The 20,037-nt window shown below is 44.0% G+C and overlaps 1 protein-coding gene across 1 annotated transcript in view; it reads right to left on the bottom strand.

Moving 5' to 3' along the window:
• Nucleotides 1-20,037, bottom strand: part of UBR1 (ubiquitin protein ligase E3 component n-recognin 1) — a 596,438-nt gene that overhangs the window by 188,544 nt on the left and 387,857 nt on the right. The window contains 1 exon segment of the mRNA XM_029598685.1: nucleotides 5,981-6,078. Coding sequence (XP_029454545.1) covers nucleotides 5,981-6,078 — 98 coding nt within the window.

Raw genomic sequence — 20,037 nt, 5'->3', positions numbered from 1 at the left:
TGAAATGCTAAGAGAAATTAGGGAAGCTAACCAAATTAGTAGTGCAGTAATAATGGGAGACTTCAATTACCCCAATATTGACTGGGTAAATGGATCATCGGTACATGCTAGAGATATAAAGTTCTTGGATGGAATAAATGAAATTTTTATGGAGCAATTGGTTCAGGAACCGACAAGAGAGGGAGCAATTTTAGATCTAATTCTCAGTGGAACACAGGATTTGGTGAGAGAGGTAACTGTGGTGGGGCCACTTGGCAAAAGTGATCATAATATGATCAAATTTGAATTAATGACTGGAAGGGGGACAGTAAGCAAATCCACGGCTCTCGTGCTAAACTTTCAAAAGGGAAACTTTGATAAAATGAGAAAAATTGTTAGAAAAAAACTGAAAGGAGCAGCTACAAAGGTAAGAAGTGTGCAAGAGGCATGGTCATTGTTAAAAAAAAAATACCATCCTAGAAGCACAGTCCAGATGTATTCCACACATTAAAAAAGGTGGAAAGAAGGCAAAACGATTACCAGCATGGTTAAATGGGGAGGTGAAGGAAGCTATTTTAGCCAAAAGATTTTCATTCAAAAATTGGAAGAAGGATCCAACAAAAGAAAATAGGATAATGCATAAGCGTTGGCAAGTTAAATGTAAAACAGGCTAAGAGAGAATTTGAAAAGAAGTTGGCCATAAAGGCAAAAACTCACAATAAAAACTTTTTAAAATATATCCGAAGCAGAAAGCCTGTGAGGGAGTCAGTTGGACCGTTAGATAATCGAGGGGTTAAAGGGGCACTTAGAGAAGATAAGGCCATCGCAGAAAGATTAAATGATTTGTTTGTTTCGGTGTTTACTGAAGAGGATGTTGGGGAGGTACCCATAACTGGAGAAGGTTTTCATGGGTAATGATTCAGATGGACTGAACCAAATCATGGTGAACCTAGAAGATGTGGTAAGCCTGATTGACAAACTGAAGAGTAGTAAATCACCTGGACCGGATGGTATACATCCCAGAGTTCTGAAGGAACTAAAAAATGAAATTTCAGACCTATTAATAAAGATTTGTAATCTATCATTAAAATCATCCATTGTACCTGAAGACTGGAGGAAAGCTAATGTAACCCAATATTTAAAAATGGCTCCAGGGGCGATCCAGGAAACTGAGACCGGTTAGCCTTCCTTCAGTGCCAGGAAAAATAGTGGAAAGTGTTCTAAACATCAAAATCACAGAATATATAGAAAGACATGGTTTAATGGAACAAAGTCAGCATAGCTTTACCCAAGGCAAGTCTTGCCTCACAAATCGGCTTCACTTTTTTGAAGGAGTTAAACATGTGGATAAAGGTGAACCGGTAGATGTAGTGTACTTGGATTTTCAGAAGGCGTTTGACAAAGTTCCTCATGAGAGGTTTCTAGGAAAAGTAAAAAGTCATGGGATAGGTGGCGATGTCCTTTGGTGGATTACAAACTGGTTAAAAGACAGGAAACAGAGAGTAGGATTAAATGGACAATTTTCTCAGTGGAAGGGAGTGGGCAGTGGAGTGCCTCAGGGATCTTTATTGGGACCCTTACTTTTCAATATATTTATAAATGATCTGGAAAGAAATACGAGTGAGGTAATCAAATTTGCAGATGATACAAAATTGTTCAGAGTAGTTAAATCACAAGCAGATTGTGATAAATTGCAGGAAGGCCTTGTGTGACTGGAAAATTGGGCATCAAAATGGCAGATGAAATTAATGTGGATAAGTGCAAGGTGATGCATATAGGGAAATATAACTCATGCTATAGTTACACAATGTTAGGTTCCATATTAGGTGCTACCACCCAAGAAAGAGATCTAGCGTCATAGTGGATAACACATTGAAGTCGTCGGTTCAGTGTGCTGCGGCAGTCAAAAAAGCAAACAGAATGTTGGGAATTATTAGAAAGGGAATGGTGAATAAAACGGAAAATGTCATAAGAACATAAATTGCCATGCTGGGTCAGACCAAGGGTCCATCAAGCCCAGCATCCTGTTTCCAACAGAGGCCAAACCAGGCCACAAGAACCTGGCAATTACCCAAACACTAAGAAGATCCCATGCTACTGATACAATTAATAGCAGTGGCTATTCCCTAAGTAAACTTGATTAATAGCCGTTAATGGACTTCTCCTTCAAGAACTTATCCAAACCTTTCTTGAACCCAGCTACACTAACTGCACTAACAACATCCTCTGGCAACAAATTCCAGAGCTTTATTGTGCGTTGAGTGAAAAAGAATTTTCTCCGATTAGTCTTAAATGGGCTACTTGCTAACTTCATGGAATGCCCCCTAGTCCTTCTATTATTCTAAAGTGTAAATAACCGAGTCACATCTACTCGTTCAAGACCTCTCATGATCTTAAAGACCTCTATCATGCCTCTGTGTCGCTCCATGGTGAGACCGCACCTTGAATACTGTGTACAATTCTGGTCGCTGCATCTCAAAAAAGATATAACTGCTATGAAGAAGGTACAGAGAAGGGCGACCAAAATGATAAGGGGAATGGAACAACTCCCCTATGAGGAAAGACTAAAGAGGTTAGGACTTTTCAGCTTGGAGAAGAGATGGCTGATGGGGGATATGATAGAGGTGTTTAAAATCATGAGAGGTCTAGAACAGGTTGATGTGAATCGGTTATTTACTTTTTCAGATAATAGAAAAACTAGGGGGCACTCCAGGAAGTTAGCATGTGGCACATTTAAAACTAATCGTAGAAAGTTCTTTTTCACTCAACGCACAGTTAAACTCTGGAATTTGTTGCCAGAGGATGTGGTTAGTGCAGTTAGTATAGCTTGTTTAAAAAAGGATTGGATAAGTTCTTGGAGGAGAAGTCCATTACCTGCTATTAATTAAGTTGACTTAGAAAATAGCCACTGCTATTACTAGCAACAGTAACATGGAATAGACTAGTTTTCAGGTAATTGCAGGTTCTTATGGCCTGGATTGGCCACTGTTGGAAACAGGATGCTGGGCTTGACGGACCCTTGCTCTGACCCAGTATGGGATGTTCTTATGCGTCTTCTCAAGGGGAAGTCCAGGTGCAGTCTTTCATGGTGGCTTACTTGGGCCATTCTGAATCATGAGGTGGAATTGGAGGTGCTGAATTGAGTGACGGTGACCACCAATGCCAGTCTTTCTGGATGGGGAGCAGTGTGTCAAGGTCACTAGGCTCAGTGCTAATGCTCGAAGGAGACATCATGGGCTATCAATCGATTAGAGACGAGAGCAGTACGCATTGCATTGCTTGCCTTTCTGCCACAGTTACACAATTGTCCGATGCATGTTCTGTCATACAGTGCAATGATGGTAGCCTACATCAACCGGCAGGGAGGAACAAAGAGGTCATTCAGGAGGCCTAGGAGTTGGTTCGCCGGGCAGAACAGCACTTGCCATGTCTGGCGACATTTCATATTGTCAGGGTGAACAACATTCAGGAAGATTTTCTCAGTTGACAAAGGCTGGAGCCCAGAGAGTGGGAGCTGTCAGAAGAAGCGATGACCCTCATTCGAATCTAATGGGGAATTCCCTACATGGTCTTAATGGCGTCACAACAGAACAACAATGTGTCCCATACTTACAGTCGTAGACGAGAACATGGGGAGAAGGGGGGGGGGGGGGTCGATGCTCTGGTCCTACCCTGGCCTCGGGGAATTCTTCTTTATGTATTTCCTTCATGGCCACTGGTGTGCAAGGTGCTATGATGGATAGAGAAACTTCCAGGCAAGATTGAATCTGGTAGCTTCATCGACCATGATTCGCAGACCTGGTCAACATGGTGTTAGACGGGCCATTAAGTTTTGGCCAGCTGCTCAAGCTTTTTTGTCAGGGTCCAAGATTTTCTGATCAGGTGGCTCACTTCTGTCTCATGGCTTGGTTTTTGAGAGGAAACCTCCGAGATGGAAAGGCTATTCCAAGGATCTCAGCAACACCTTGCTGCAGGGCCAGAAGACCATCCACATCCTTGGCCTAAGTGAGGATTTGTAGGGTTTTCGAGTCCTGCTGTACCGATTGGGGAGCGCAGCCTACTCAGGCTTCAGTTACACATATTTTGACCTTTCTACAGAAGGGGTTGTTAAAGGACTAGCCTTTAACTCTCTTCAGGTGCAAGTGGCAGCTTTGGGCTGTCTTTGGGGTAAAATACAAGGAGTGGCCCTGGCCGCACATCCAGATGTAGTTTGCTTTCTTCGGGGGGCAAAACATTTGGGTCCTCATGTGCAAAGGTTATGTCCTTCTTGAATGTGTGAGGCTCTGTTTGAACTGCTGAAGACTGTAACTATAAAGGATTTAACCCTGAAAGCAGTGTTTTTGGTGGCAATTTGTTCGGCCAGGAGGATTTCAGAACTTCAGGCATTGTCATGTAGAGATCATTTTCTACAGATATCATAGTCCAGAGTCTTGTTGCATATGATACTCTCGTTCCTTCCGAAGGTTATTTCTGCATTCCATCTTAGTTAATCAGTGGTGCTTCTGGCCTTTCCAAATCTGGATTTATCTGCACCTCATGTGAAGAAACTTCGGGTCTTGGACGTGCGGTGCATGCTGCTGAGATATCTCAAGTTACTAATTGTTTCCGGATGTCAGATAACCTCTTTGTGCTGTGGAGTGGTCTAAGGAAGGAATACAGCTAAGATTGCACATTGGGTGAAGGAAGCTATTGGCTCAGCTTACATTTGTAATGGTCACCCAGTGCCAGAGGGGCTGAGGGCTCACTCCCAGGTGATCTCCTGGGCCGAGTGTCAACAGGTGCTTCCGCAGGAGATTTGTCAGGTGGCTATGTGAAAGTTGTTACATACTTTTGCCAGGCATTATCGATTGGGTGTCTAGGCTCCAGATTCCTTGGGCTTTGGTGAGTGCGATCTATGAGCGGGACTATCAAGGACCTACCCTGTTTAGGGGAGCTTGGGTACATCCCAGGAGTCTGGACTGATCTAGGGTATGAACATGAAACGAAAATTGGTTCTTACCTGCTAATTTTCATTCCTGGAATACCGCACATCAGTCCAGAGCCCCACCAGATTAGAAAGTCCACTCGTGTTGGCAGTATGTAAATGACAGTTATTGAGGAATTCAATGATATTCTCTCTTGTTGTTGGAATGGGGTTTCCAATTTTGAGGCTTCAGCTCCCTCCTGCTCAATAAAGGAGATTTGGGTTCTTAATTTAATGTTTGGTTATTATCATCTTGGCTTGGGTATGGGTCAATACTGAGGGAATCCAGGTGGCACACTAGGATATATGGCAATTTCAGTGAAACATTTCTCTGTCTCCATCTGCTGGCAGGGAGGTAAAACCCAGGAGTCTGGACTGAACTGTTGTTTTACAGGAAGAAAAATTAGCAGGTAAAATCCAATTTTCCTATATTTTTCCTTAGGAATCTACAAAAGGGATTTCAGGTTATAATGGGAATCTCCCTGGTGAGTAGCATCAGACTTTAAAGAGCAATTATATGCCAGCCATTTAAGAGGCAATTTTCAAATGTCTGTGAGTAGTTAAAAAGTCTGCAGTTATCTTTCCCTCAGAATTTTTTGCACTAGTTCTTAAAGGGAAAATCTACACATACTTTATCTCTGATAACTGCCTAGGGAAAAAGAACCTGTAGAGATTTACATCTGCTGTTTCTGTAAGTACCTTTTCCCTTCAAAAAACTGCAAAAAGTATTGAAAATGCAAAATTACACATGTTGTTGCATTTCTCACCCTATCCCCACCACTAGGAATGCCTCCATTCAATGCACACCCACTTTTACCTGTTAGCAGGGTGACCAATTTTCATAAAGCTTTTTCCCGGGTAAATAGGTTCTGAAAATTGCCCTCTAAAATCCAGGCCTGTCATTCTTGACTGAGACAAAACAAATACAGTCTCAAAGTCTGAGAAGCCTCTGTAGCGCTAATTCGAATTTTGGATCAAAAAATGTATTCAGCATATGAATTCTTCTGTAAAGACAACTAAGAAAAGCAGAACACAAACCTGTTATGTTTTTCACACTAGAGCCCGATATCCTGCTTATCACAATTTCTAACCAGTGAGGCAAAGTTAGAAGTTGAGATACTGCTTCTGCATCCTCACTAAGAATGAGAGAGAAGAACAAGTGATTTAAGGTTAATAAGAAAATGTACATGAAGCAGAAACAGACAAGATGCGAAGCTATGATCAGACAACAAGGTGTTCCTTTTAATAAAAAAAAAAAAAAAAAGCATTTTCTAGATTTCTTGGCTGGCAGGAGGTTTGTCTAATCATATCTAAACACTATTTCCTAATAGTGAACTTCTCAGAGAACAATTGGAAAAAAAAAAAAAAAAGAAAGGATGTGCACATTCTTATAACAGTGCATGGAGCCTCAATGATAGGATTGGTGCTCTTTGTGTTGCCTATTTCCAGCAGCAAAGACGATGATGAAATTTCTTCTTACCTGATCATTTCCTTTCCTCTAAGGAAGGCTGGCCAATCCACACCGGTGGGTTATGTACTCCTACCAGAAGATGGAGATGGAGAAAACTGACTCACTGACGTCAGAGACATATAGCCCTGCCCTGACATCAGCCTGCCAGTATCTCTAGAAAAACCAAACTGTGGATAAACTGATTATACTTGAAATATAACTATTAACAGTCTTCAAATCATTACTTCCAGCTAACTGGGAAACACTGAGATCAGTAAAAATTTAACATCAACTGACCTTAGGAACAAGTTTTTCCATTTACCAGTCCTTCAAATGACTCATAACCAGGAACACCTCTGTATCATCCCTGAATAAAGCACAACCTGAAACCCAGGGCCGGGGAAAGCAGGAATTAGGCCCGTGCCAGCTAAGAAAAGTAGGCCCCTATGTAAGGTTCTGATGTGATACTTAAATCTTTTTCTAAATTTCTCAAATAATTTTTATTTAAGAAGGCTTTACGAGCTTTTTTGTTAGCAAATTCTTCAATTACAATTGAAAAGTCAAGTAACTTTGCTATATCACTATTCATATTCAATATAGCCAATCCATTTAGTCGTTCTTGTCCCATTGTCTATCGCAAATAGGATTTAATTAATTTTAGGACACTAAAGCTTCTTTCATTTGATGCCACCGTTGCTGGAAATGTCAAGAAAATTCTCAGTGCAATAAGGACAATCGGAAAAATATTAGATAACTTCAAACTCAATATTTGACCGTAAATGTTTTCGGTGACATATCATCAATTTTAAAATTTTCGTCAAACACTCTCTTAAGCAAAGCTATTTCATCGAGGAGTCCAACTGAAACTTGATTCGCATATTGGCTCACAAATCTGTTAACTTTTTGAAATAATTTGTCTTCACTCAAGTTCTTAAAGTCTCATAAAAAACCAAAATAGTTGCATATTTCTTTAACTGCAGAAAATCGACGCTTAAGCCCATTAAGTACAAAGTCTATTACGTGATGGAACACATTCACCATGAAGTAATTTTCTGCATGTTGTTGAGTTGAGTGTGTGGAACCCACGATGCAAATTAAAGTTAGTCAATATACTTATTTTACTTGACACTGTTCGGGCTTCTTGAAGTATTTCATCCCACTTGTCTCTAAGCTTCAGAAGATCTGCTTGTAATTGATTGATATTGTCTCTTTCTGCATCCAATGTTGCATCACAACATTCCAATAGTAGATTTACCTCATGTATCATTGTTAGCACTTTAATCCAAATTGAAGCCATTAAAACACATTCAAAACTGTCCAGATACTTTTCAATACCACCAAGGTCAGCCTTACATTCCGCTGTTAAGTTTGTAAGCTTGCTCACCTCTATAAAATAAAACAATCATATTTAAATCTAAAGAACAAAACGACTGAATCCTTCTCTTGCATAAAAAAGTTAGTACAATAAGTTGAATAAATGTTTTATTTATACATGTTAGAAATAGATATATTTAGTTTTTAAAATTTTGCCCAACAAAAGTAGGCCCCTTGAACATTGTAGGCCCTAGCCAAATGACCATGTTGGGACTGCTGAAACCAAATACCAAGTAGGCAGCCCATGGCAGGTTGATTGGCCTACCTTCCTTAGAGGAAAGGAAATTATCAAGTAAGAAGTTAATTTCACCTTCCTCTGCACTTTGGCAGGCCAAGCCACCCCGGTGGGATGTACCAAAGCTACTCCCGAAACAGGGTGCCTGTGCTCCCGCCAACACCACAAACACGAAGGCCATGTCCTCTTGAGCCTTAACATCCAAGAGGTAATGCTTGGAGAAAGAATGTAAGGAAGACCAAGTTGCTGCTCGGCAAATCTCAACAGGAGACAATAATCAAATCTCCACCTACGAGACCAGCTGAGCTCTAGTGGAATGCACACCGACTTGCCCATGCAATGGGACATTTGCATCCACATAGGCAACCATGTTAACCTCTTTAACCAAATGGGCTTCCATAACCCACGAGGCCAGTTCTCGTTGTTTACCTCCAGATGGACAAACTGAAGACTAGTAAATTACCTGGACCGGATGGTATACACCCCAGGGTTCTGAAAGAACTAAAAAATGATATTTCAGACCTATTACAATTCATTTATAACCTATCATTAAAATCACCTGTTGTACTTGAAGAATAGAAGGTGGCCAATGTAACCCCAATATTTAAAAAGGGCTCCAGTGGCGATCCAGGAAACTATAGATCGGTGAGCCTGACTCCAGTGCCAGGAAAAATCGTGGACACTGTTATAAAGAGTAAAATCAGAGAACATTTAGATAGACACGGTTTAATGGGACACAGCCAGTATGGATTTACCCAAGGGAAGTCTTGCTTCACAAATCTCCTACAATTTCTTTTGAAGGGGTGAATTTATTTATTTTATTTGTTTATTTAAAATCTTTTATATACCGTTGTTAAGTTATTTACCATCACAACGGTTTACAGGAAGGCACATATAGTAACATTAATTATTTAAACTAGTTAAAACATTCTAGAAGTGCCAAAAATGGTTCGGTAACAAAGTGCATTTAAATAAACAATTATATGATGAGTATGTTTGTCTTGTCCTTTTGATACATGTGTTAAGGTTTAACTTACACGTAGGTCTTCTTGTAATAAAAATGTTATATAAAGTTAACAGTGAAATTTTGAATAAAAATAATAATTAAGCACATAGTAAAAAACTAGGTGCTGAGTGTTGTGTTTACGGTGCTTGCGCCTTTATTTAATTTCTCCATTCTCCTTGTAAAACGCCTGTTTAAAAAGGCATGTTTTCAAAATTTCCTTATAAATAGTTTAAAATTTCTCTGCAGTCTTATCTCCAGAGGCATTGAATTCCACAAGTTGGGTCCCGTTAAGGACAACATGGATAAAGGTGAACCAGTAGATGTGGTGTATTTGGATTTTCAGAAGGTATTCAACAAAGTCCGTCATGAGAGGCTTCTAAGAAAACTAAAAAGTCATGGGATAGGAGGTGATGCCCTTTTGTGGATTACAAACTGGTTAAAAGACAGGAAACAGAGAGTAGGATTAAATGGTCTGTTTTCACAATAGAAAAAGGTAAACAGTGGAGAGCCTCAGGGATCTGTACTTGGACTAGTGCTTTTTAATATATTTATAAATGATCTGGAAAGGGGTACATCGAGTGAGGTGATCAAATTTGCGGATGACACAAAATTATGCAGAGTAGTTAAATCTCAAACGGATTGTGATAAACTGCAGGAGGACCTTGTGAGGCTGGAAGATTGGGTGTTCAAATGGTAGATGAATTTTAATTGGACAAGTACAAGGTGATACATATAGGGAAAAATAACCCTTGTTACAGTTACACGATGTTCGGCTCCATATTAGGAGTTACCACCCAGGAAAGAGATCTAGGCGTCATAGTGCATAATACATTGAAATAGTCGGCTCAGTGTGCTGTGGCAGTCAAAAAAAGCAACCAGAATGTTAGAAATTATTAGGAAGGGAATGGTAAATAAAACAATCGATGTCATAATGCTTCTGTATCGCACATGGTGAGATCGCACGTTGAATACCGTGTGCAATTCTGGTCGTCCCATCTCAAAAAAAATATAGCTGCACTGGAGAAAGTACAAAGAAGGGTACCCAAAATGATAAAGGGGATGGAACAACTCCCCAATGAGGAAAGGCTAGAGAGGTTAGGGTTGTTCAGCTTGGAGAATTGACGGCTGAGGGAGGATATGACAGAGGTCTACAAAATCAGAAAAGGACATGAACAGGTAAATGTAAATTGGTTATTTACTTTCTCAGACAATAAAAGGACTACGGGGACACTCCATGAAGTTAGCAAGTAACTCATTTAAAACAATATGGAGAAAATTCTTTTTCACTCAATGCATAATTAAGCTCTGGAATTCATTGCCACAGGATGTGGTTCCGGGCAGTTAGCAAAACTGGATTTAAAAAAGTCTTTGGATAAGTCTATTTAATTAATTAATTTAATAACTTTTATATACCGTCATTCGGGAACCATTACAAAGGTTTACCCAGTTTTACAATAAATAGTAAAGATAACAGAGTTTAATAATAGCAAATAACATGAAGAATAAAAAATACATGACTAATAGAATAAAATAAAAGATAATAAGATTAAGGAAAATAAAATACTAGAGGCAGCTGTATTCAATAAAAGCATAAAGTCAGGACTGAAACAGAAAAAGCTCTTTAAACAAGTTATAAAAAGAATCATGTTGGATCCTGATAGGTCTTTGTAAAAAGCCACATCTTTAACTCCTTTCTGAAAACTTTTAGATCTGGTTGAAGCCGTGTCTCTATTGGGAGGGAATTCCAGCACTTGGGTCCTGCCAATGATAAAGCCCGATCTCTTACTTGATAGAGATGTGCTGAATGGACAGAGGGAATATTTAGGAGACCTTTATTGGCAGAACGGAGATTGCGTTATGGAGTGTGAATCCTAATGGCGGCATTAAGCCAGTCAGTTTGTTCACCATTTATGATTTTGTGAAGAATGCATAAGACTTTGTATTCGATTCGATATTTAACCAGTAACCAGTGTAAGGATATTAGGATTGGAGAAGAAGTCCAGAAACTGCTATTAATAAATAAGGAATAGTAGCTTGGGATCTTTTTAATGTTTGGGTACTTGCCAAGTAATTGTGACTTGGATTGGCCACTGTTGGAAACAGGATGTTGGGCTTGATGGACCCTTGGTCTGACCCAGTATGGCATGTCTTATGTTCTTATGCAGAACAGTCGATTGGTCTTCTTCAAAGAGCGAGTAACCTTCAAGTACCACATCAGATGCCGCTTGAATCCAAGGCATGCAACAACCTATAATCCTATTTATCTCTATCCCTGCCCAGTGTGGGTAAGGAAATAGACTGAATCAAATGAAATTCCTATACCATTTTCTGTATTAAAAAAAAAAAAGATACAGTCCGAAGCTGTACTGCCCCCAGAGTTATTCGCAGAAATGGCTCATGGCAAGAAAGCCTGTATCTTGGAAATACGCTTCACCAAACAGATTGCCACCAGAAAAAACATTTTCAAGGTCAGCAGCTGCAAGGAAAGATCACTTAGTGCTCGAAAAATAGTACCCACCAAGAAACCAAATACCAGCTTAAGGTCCTAAAGAGAAACCAGTAGACACAAGGGAGAACATAGATGCTTGACTCCCTTCAAGAATCTGCAGATTCTACCAGGAAAGCAACGCATGCTGAAGGGGCTGCATATGTGCCCTTGCCCAGGATACTACCTCCAACATTGCTGCCATAGACCCCAAGACCTGCAGTTAAGACCAAATCATTGAACAAATAGCCCTCCTCATGGACTGGACTTGAGTCACCAACTTCTGAATACGTTTCTCTAGCAGGAACACTCTGCCCCGCTCTGTATCAAATCACATACCGAGGTACTCCAGGATCTGTTGGCTGTAGACTGCTCTTGGCTAAGTTCACACTCAGTCTAGCTCCTGAGCTAGCAGATCAATTTGCGAGATGCCAACTGACTTTCTTTCACATTCTTGGCTCGAATCAACCAGTCATCCAGATACGGATGGACTAGAATGCCTTCCTCATGCAGACGCCACTACCACCACCATGAACTTGGAGAAGGTCCTCGGCGCCATAGCCAGACCGAATTGGCAGGGCCTGAAACAGATAATATTGCCCTAGAACAGCAAAATGAAAAACACTGATGGCTCTTGTCGAATGAAGATAGGTACTTAGGCTTCCATCAGATTGAGAGACATGAGAGATTCCTCTCTCTGTACTGCCATAATTGCAGAGCGTAAAGTTTCTATCTTGAAGTGAGCCACAGGTACTACAGGAATTTTGGATTCACCCCATCTATTCACCATCTTCTCCAACTCACTTCCAAATAAGAGAAAACCTTTAAAGGGTAACTTATCAAATTTGACTTAGAAATAGTATCTGCCAATCCGTTGCACAGCCGCAACAGGCGCCTTGCCGCTATTACAGAAGCTATACCTCTAGTTGCCATATGTATCAAGTCATAGCCTGAATCAGTTAGAAATGGAACTAGGAGTTGCAACACCAGCCCGCTATCTGCTCCCACTCCTTGAGTCTCCTGAGAGAGATGCAAACCGGCTCAAGCCACCAAGCAGCAGCAAGAAGCTATTTGCAAATTCATTGCCATGGCTTCAAATGCCTGCTTGAGAATGGTCTCAATCCTCCTATTCTGGGCATCCTTCAGAGCTGCTCCCCCTTCGATCGGGATGGTGGCTCGCTTGGTATTGGTGCATTCCAAGGCATCAACCTTCAGGAATCGCAACTTCTCGCTTGCCTTCAGATCAAAGGAGTATAGGCCCACCAATGAACGCCCCCCCCCCACCCCTTTCCTGGGGCATTCCACTCAAGATCAATTAGCTCTTGAATCGGTTCCAGGCACCAAGACACCTTATGCAAGGTAACGGAGATGGGATCTTTCTTTTGTGATCCCGTAACGTCACCCCCATCTACTCCAAGTGTTTTCAAAGTCTGAGTCAACAGACCTGGCAATTCGTCTTTATGAAAGAAGCAGAGTAGAGTCCTATGTAGTTCTAAGTCAGGTAGAATTTCCCACTCTACCAGAGGTGTGAAATTCAAATCTTCATCGGGAATATCTGTCGGGCCATGATCTTCATCCTCCTCTACTTAGTTTCTCAGACTTGGATGCCAAGTGGAATGCTCTATGATGAGCCCCCTTCTTACTTGGCAGCTTCGCCTCTGCTGGATCCCCTTTCAGAAACGCATGTAACCCCAGGAAAAACTCCACCCAGGAGAAGGAAGATGAATCCAAACCAGAGCTCATAGGACTGAACATGGCATTCTCCGATTCCTTCCCTGGGAACAAGGGGAAGGGGGGGGGGGAGGGGAACTGTACATTGCATCACTTTCTACGTCTCCTCCCACCGAGTCCTCCATCAGTGGAGGCAATTCCCCAGTGGTGGCAAAATCCTTGGGAGGTAAATCGCCTTGAGCCTTCAGACAGAGTTGGCACAAGTGAAGTGAGAGTGACGGCTGAATTGCCCTTATATGGTAAGCCGCACAAGGCACTTAGACTTTTTTTGCCATCAAAAAAGTGCACACACACCAACGTGCGCACAGGCGTACTCATCCAATGACACACCTAAATCTAGGCTGCGGGCTTGCACGCATACATGCACAGCGCAGCTATGTATTGTGCGCACAGCTATGTATGTGCGCAGGAAAAAAAAATCCCCTAAAGAGGCCTACCATGCTGCCAACTGTCTGAGCCTGCAATGCAGGACTTGGCAAAAGCTGCTCTACCCGCCGACCCATGCCACTTCCACTCTCCCCCTGGGGGCGGGTATTAAATGCAGAGAGAGCGACACAACTTGGTAAGGAAAAAGGCAGCCTAACACTTCCCTCCTTTTATTTGTACCTGAGCTCAGTCCTTCCCTGGCTGAGAGCACAATCGGGTGACTGGTTTCAGGGGGAGAGGGCACAAGCTTTCACTGCAGAGCATTCCCTCATCCTTCTTAAACCTAAGCCTGGCCAGGCATCAAGACTTAAACTGCTAACTGAAGGCTGTTACCTCAGGACTCAACTCTTTGTTCTATTTTTTTTTTTTTTTAACACAAGCAATCCCCACTAGAGAGATGCATGTCCATCATCTGCTGGAGACAGAGAATACCGGCAGGCTATCGGAGCAGGGTTATATGTGGATGGCATCAGCGAGTCGATTTTATCCATCTCCATCTGCTGGTAGAAGTGCATAACCCACCAGTATGGATTGGCCTACCTGAGTGCAGCAGAAAACCTTTTTTAAAAAGAAAGGAAAATTGGTTCTTACCTGCTAATTTTCATTCCTAAAGTACCAAGGATCAGTCCAGACTGTGGGTTATGCCTCCCTTCCAGCAGATGGAGACAGAGAAAAACTTGAAGAGCACCCCTTATAACTTGGAGTGCTACCTGCATCTCTTCAGTGTACAGAATATCCAAGCAGACTTAAAATAAGATCAAACCAGGAACAAACATGGATCAAGCAAGGTCAGAAATAGAGAACTTGAAACTTCAACTAGTAAACCAATTGTAGTGAAACCAAGAATGAGAAGAAACTTGTAGCCTTCTTTTATAGTTTTCTGCAGAATAAAATACCGTCATAAAGAATTCACAGTGGACTCTCAGGAAAGGACAACCCTCCTCAGAAGGGCGGGCGTCTGGACTGATTTGTGGTATTACAAGAACAAAAATTAGCAGGTAAGAACCAATTTTCCTTTCCCTGTACGTACCTGGATCAGTCCAGACTATGGGATGTACCAAAGAGTCCCTTATTAGGGTGGAACTCCGAGAGTCCCGCTCGAATGACAGCGCTACCAAAATCACCTGCGTCTGGAGCCTGGACGTCCAGGCGTTAATGATGAGCAAAGGTATGCATTTGTCTTCCAGGTTGCCGCTCTACAAATTTCTTGTGGCGATATCAACTGACATTCAGCCCACGAAGTCACTTGGGAACGAAGCGAGTGGGCTTTCAACCCTTCAGGAACGGGACAACCGCGACAAATGTATGCAGAGGAAATAGCTTCCTTCAACCATCTAGCTATAGTCGCTTTAGATGCTTTCTGTCCTCTCTTAGGTCCGCTCCATAATATGAACAGATGATCTCCAAATAATGCAATAACGTCCTTCGAACATCGAGACCGCCTCAACTCTTTGGCATGAGGAATGTCAGGGGAAGAGTCTGAAAAAGCTGGAAGCTCCACTGACTGATTAACATGGAAGGACAAAACCACCTTTGGTATACAGGAAAGAACCGTTTTAAGAGAAACTCCTGAGTTAGAAATCTCTACACAACAGGACCTGGATCTCAGAAATTCGCCTGGCCGAACAGATAGCTTCCAAAAATACTGTTTTCAAGGTGAGGTCCTTTAAGGTGGCCCTCTTAAGAGGTTCAAAAGGTGGGTCACACAACACTCTTAGTACCAAATTAAGATTCCAAGAAGGACACACAAGTCGGACTGGGGGGTGTACATGGTTTGCTCCCCGAAGAAACCGAACCACATCTGGATGTGAGGCGAGAGACTGTCCAAAAACTCTACCTACAAGAGAACCTAAGGCTGCTACTTGATCCCGCAGGGAATTGAAAGACAAACCTTTTGCCAAGCCTTTTTGCAAGAACGCCAATATATGAGCTATTGACGGCGAATGTGGGGAACACCCTGTTCTCGACACCAGATCTCAAACACCTTCCAAACTCTGATATAGGAAAGTGAAGTGGAGCTCTTCCTAGATTGTAGCAGAGTAGTAATCACGGCCTCAGAGTATCCCTTCTTCCTTAATCGCCACCTCTCAAAAAGTGATCTGCCTGGTCGAAAAATATTGGTCCCTGACGAAGCAGATGTGAAAGATGTCTGAACCTCAGGGGACCGTCCAACGCAAGATTGACCAGGTCGGCAAACCATGGATGCCTGGGCCACTCCGCAACTATGAGAATCACTCTTCCTGGATGTACCTCTATTCTGCGAAGAATCTTGCTGATGAGGGGCCAAGGAGGAAAGACGTACAGGAGTACCAAAGTCAGCCAGGGAAGCACTAGTGCATCGACTCCTTCTGCCCTGTGCTCTCTTCTGCGGCTATAAGAAGCGTGGAGCCTTGGTATTCTGAAGCGTAGCCATCAGGTCTAAATGAGGGATCCCCCACCTGCGCATGATGAGGTCCATTGCTTGGTCAGATAGCTCCCATTCTCCAGGATCTATCCTTTGTTGACTTAGATAATCTGATTGTACGTTGTCGGTTCTGGCAATGTGAGATGCGGCTAGCAGAGCAAGATTCTTCTCCGCCCAGTCCATGAGCAGCTCCGCTTCTGTCGCTACTGATTGACTCTTGGTACTGCCTTGATGGTTGATGTAGGCTATGGTTATCGCATTGTCGGACAGGACTCTGACTGCTCGGTTGCGAAGGAGAGGACGAAAGTGCCTGAGAGCCAAACGAGCAGCCCTGGTCTCCAAGCGATTGATGGACCAACTCACTTCCTCCGCTGACCATAGGCCCTGGACTGACAGACTGCTCCCCAACCTGAGAGACTGGCATCTGTGGTTACCACTATCCATTGGGGAACTTCGAGGTCCACCCCCTCGGCTCAGATGTTCTGGGACCAGCCACCAGCCACGACTGCACCTGGGGGACTCGGTGAGAGGTAGTGGGACCTGAAATTCCTCAGACTTTGGATCCCAGCGGGTCAGTAACGCTCATTGCACTGGTCTCATATGCGCAAAAGCCCAAGAAACCAAGTCCTAGATGGATGCCATGGAGCCGAGAACCTGCAAATAGTCCCAAGCTGTAGGTAGAGGGAGAGACAACAGTCGACGGACAGACAGCAACAACTTGTGGACCCACTCCGGTGGGAGGAATACCTTTCTCTGACTGGTGTCGAACCGAGCCCCTAAAAAATCCATGATTTGAGATGGAATAAGTTTGCTCTTGGCGTAATTGACGACCCATCCAAAAGACTCGAGAAGGCTGAGGACTTTGGAGACAGCTTCCACGCAGAGCTCCTGGGATTTCACATGATTGAGCCAATCGTCCAGGTACGGGTGCATCAGAATACCTTCTCTGCGTAGGGCCGCTGCCACAACCACCATTACACCTTGGTGAACGTGCGGAGGGTTGTAGCGAGTCCGAAGGGCAGGGCAGCGAACTGAAAATGTTGTCTGAGGATCTTGAAGCGCAGATACTTCTGATGGGCTTTTAGAATGAGTATGTGTAAGTACGCTTCCGTGAGATCCAAGGAAGCGAGAAATTCGCCGCTGCATACTGCCACAAGGACGGACCAGAGAGTTTCCATTTGGAAGTGTGGGATTTTGAGCGCTCTGTTGATTCTCTGGAGGTTGAGAATCGGTCAGAAGGATCCTTCCTTCTTGGGAACCACAAAATAGATGGAATATCTTCCCTTTTTCCACTCGGCCTGAGGGATGGGAACCACAGCTCCCAGGGCAATAAGACGTTCGAGAGTCAGCTTCACGATCTGTGCCTTGGTATGAGAACCGCAAGGGGAGACCATGAAGAGATGTCGAAGAGGCAGAGCAAATTCCAAAGCGTAGCCGTGTTTTATGATGTTTAAGACCCTATGATCGGAGATTATCCTGGCCCACTCCTCGTGAAATTGGGATAACCGCCGCGCCCCCCCCCCCCCCCCACACACACACACGAGGGATCGACGGATGGGCCAGCAGCATTTCATTGAGAGGACTTGGATCCGAACGTGGCTGAAGAGGATCCGTCTCAGGAGGGTCGACGTCCCCGAAAGGAAGAGGGCCACGGTTGTGACCACCCCGCTGGCTGGCGCTGACTCCCAGTCTGCATCCTGCTCTGCCGAAATTTTCGTTGCGTGCGAAAACGCGAGCTAGCCGGCTGGAAACCTCTGGAAGGTTTGGGTCGATCCTCCGGGAGCTTGTGCAGTTTGTTCTCACCAAGAAACTTGATCATCTGCTCCAAGTCTTCGCCGAAAAGTAGCTTTCCCTTAAAAGGCAGAGAGCTTAACTGCCTTGGAAGAGGCATCCGCGGCCCAGTTGCGTAGCCATAAGAGTCGCCTTGCGGACACCGCAGATGCCATAGTGTCCAAGAGGATGTTCTGAGGAGATCATACAGGGCATCAGCTCCATAAGCCACCGCTGCCTCTAGATGTTCTGCTTCTGCCGAGTCCTCTGGAGAAAGGTCTCTGGAAGTCAACAAATGCTGGACCCAACAGAGGCCAGCTTGGAGCATGAAGCTGCTACACACTGTTGTTCTTATACCTAATGCTGAAACTTCAAAGATTCGCTTGAGAAGAACCTCTAGCTTTCTGTCTTGTAGATCCTTAAGGGCCGCAGCCCCAGCCACATGAATAGTGGTCCGCTTAGTTACTGCTGACACGGAAGCATCCACTTTGGGAAACGTTAACAGTTCCAGGGTCTCCTCGGGCAAGGGATAAAGCTTATCCATAGCCCGCTCGACATGGAGCCCTGCCTCAGGAACATTCCATTCTCTAGTCATCAATGCCTGAACCATAGGATGGAAAGGAAAAGTTTTAGATGGGCCTCGCAAGCCTGCTAAAACTGGATCTACCGAACCCTGTGGGGGCACGTCTTGTGGGAGGTCCACACCGAGTTCCAAAAGGGCCCATGGAATTAAAGGATCCAATTCTTCCCTTTGAAAAAGACGAACCACTTTAGGGTTGTCCCCCTCCAGGTGGAATGGCTTCCCTAGATCCTCTTCCAGCTCCGATCCCGAAGGAGAGGGCGGGACGGAGGGAGGGTCCGAAGAACCCTCTGGCACCGCATCTGGCTCGTAGAAGAGCCCGTAAGGGAGGTACCCCGAAGCTTCACAACGCGAAGGGAGGTCTGGTGGTCCTGGCGCTTAGGTAGCTTTGGAGGGGGCCCCGCAGGTCGCCCCAAACAGGTAGTGACCGATTGCTGCGCCTGAGTTGCCAGAAAGATTTTGTGCATTAAAAGCACAAAATCTAATGAAAAAGGATTCTCCCCGCCCCCTTCCCCCACCAGGGGATCGGGCATAGAATCCAAAAAATCCTGGTCCTGTTCCACAGGATCGCCAGGACTGGCCTGCCTGGGAGACAAATCAGGGGGAGGGAAATCTCCTCCAGTGACTGCACAGGCCTGCGCAGGTAAAGGAGTCCAAAATGGCCGCCGTTCCTGCGCTAAACAGGAACGGAGTGGCCAGAGTCTTACAGGGAGCAGGACGTTTCGGCAGCGCGCACAGTGGGCACAAGAAAGGTGGAAGAGGGACCGGACCACCGGTATCTCCACCCCAGGCACCTTACCTGAAGGAGCTCCGCGGGGTCACCAACCCCAGCTCCTGGATCCTACCACCAGAAGGGATAGCCCAGCTAGGACCTTCAGACCCTCTGGGAGGATAGACAGTTGCTTGATCCAGTTTGCTATTTGTTTCTTTTTTTTTGAAGAGATAGAACTTAACCACAGAAGGTCACGCCTGCAGGGATTGCCACATCCATCTGCTGGAGACAGAGAAACACTGAAGAGATGCAGATGGCGCTCCAAGTTATAAGGGGTGCTCTTCAAGTTTTTCTCTGTCTCCATCTGCTGGAAGGGAGGCATAACCCACAGTCTGGACTGATCCGGGTACGTACAGGGAACCTCCATTTGCTTTTAGAAAGTCAGTGGATTTTTAGTGGCACAGTGCTCTACTCACTTTCAGAGAACTAGGAAGGTAGATAGCTGCTGTTATAAAATGAGAAAGCAGCTCCAGTCTATAAAGCAGCTTCAAATCACAAAGTACCTTTTTTGGGACTGGCCAAAGGCTCCATGGCAGTGTTATGCATTTTTATGCAGAAGATCTCCGGTTTGGTTCCTGACTGAGTTTTCTGCATTCCAGGGTGGCTGGAGCCGAGAATGCATTAACATTCCTTAGGGGAGGGCATGGGAGTGAGTTTTGATCATTGCTTAAGCGTAACACCTAGTGGCCAGAGTTTGGATCCATGACAAGGATGCATGTCTGGTGCATGGTTCCCAACCTCAGGACTGTTGCTGTAACAATCAGACTAGGAATAGTGGGAGGGTTGATTTAATAAAATTCAGGAGAAAAATCCTCAGGTGTTTGAGAATTGAAGTTCATGGTGCCAGATTCCAGCCCTGGTT

The sequence above is a fragment of the Rhinatrema bivittatum genome, chromosome 4, assembly GCF_901001135.1.
Source record: "Rhinatrema bivittatum chromosome 4, aRhiBiv1.1, whole genome shotgun sequence".
Lineage (NCBI taxonomy): Eukaryota > Metazoa > Chordata > Amphibia > Gymnophiona > Rhinatrematidae > Rhinatrema > Rhinatrema bivittatum.
This window is presented reverse-complemented; position numbering and strand designations above follow the sequence as displayed.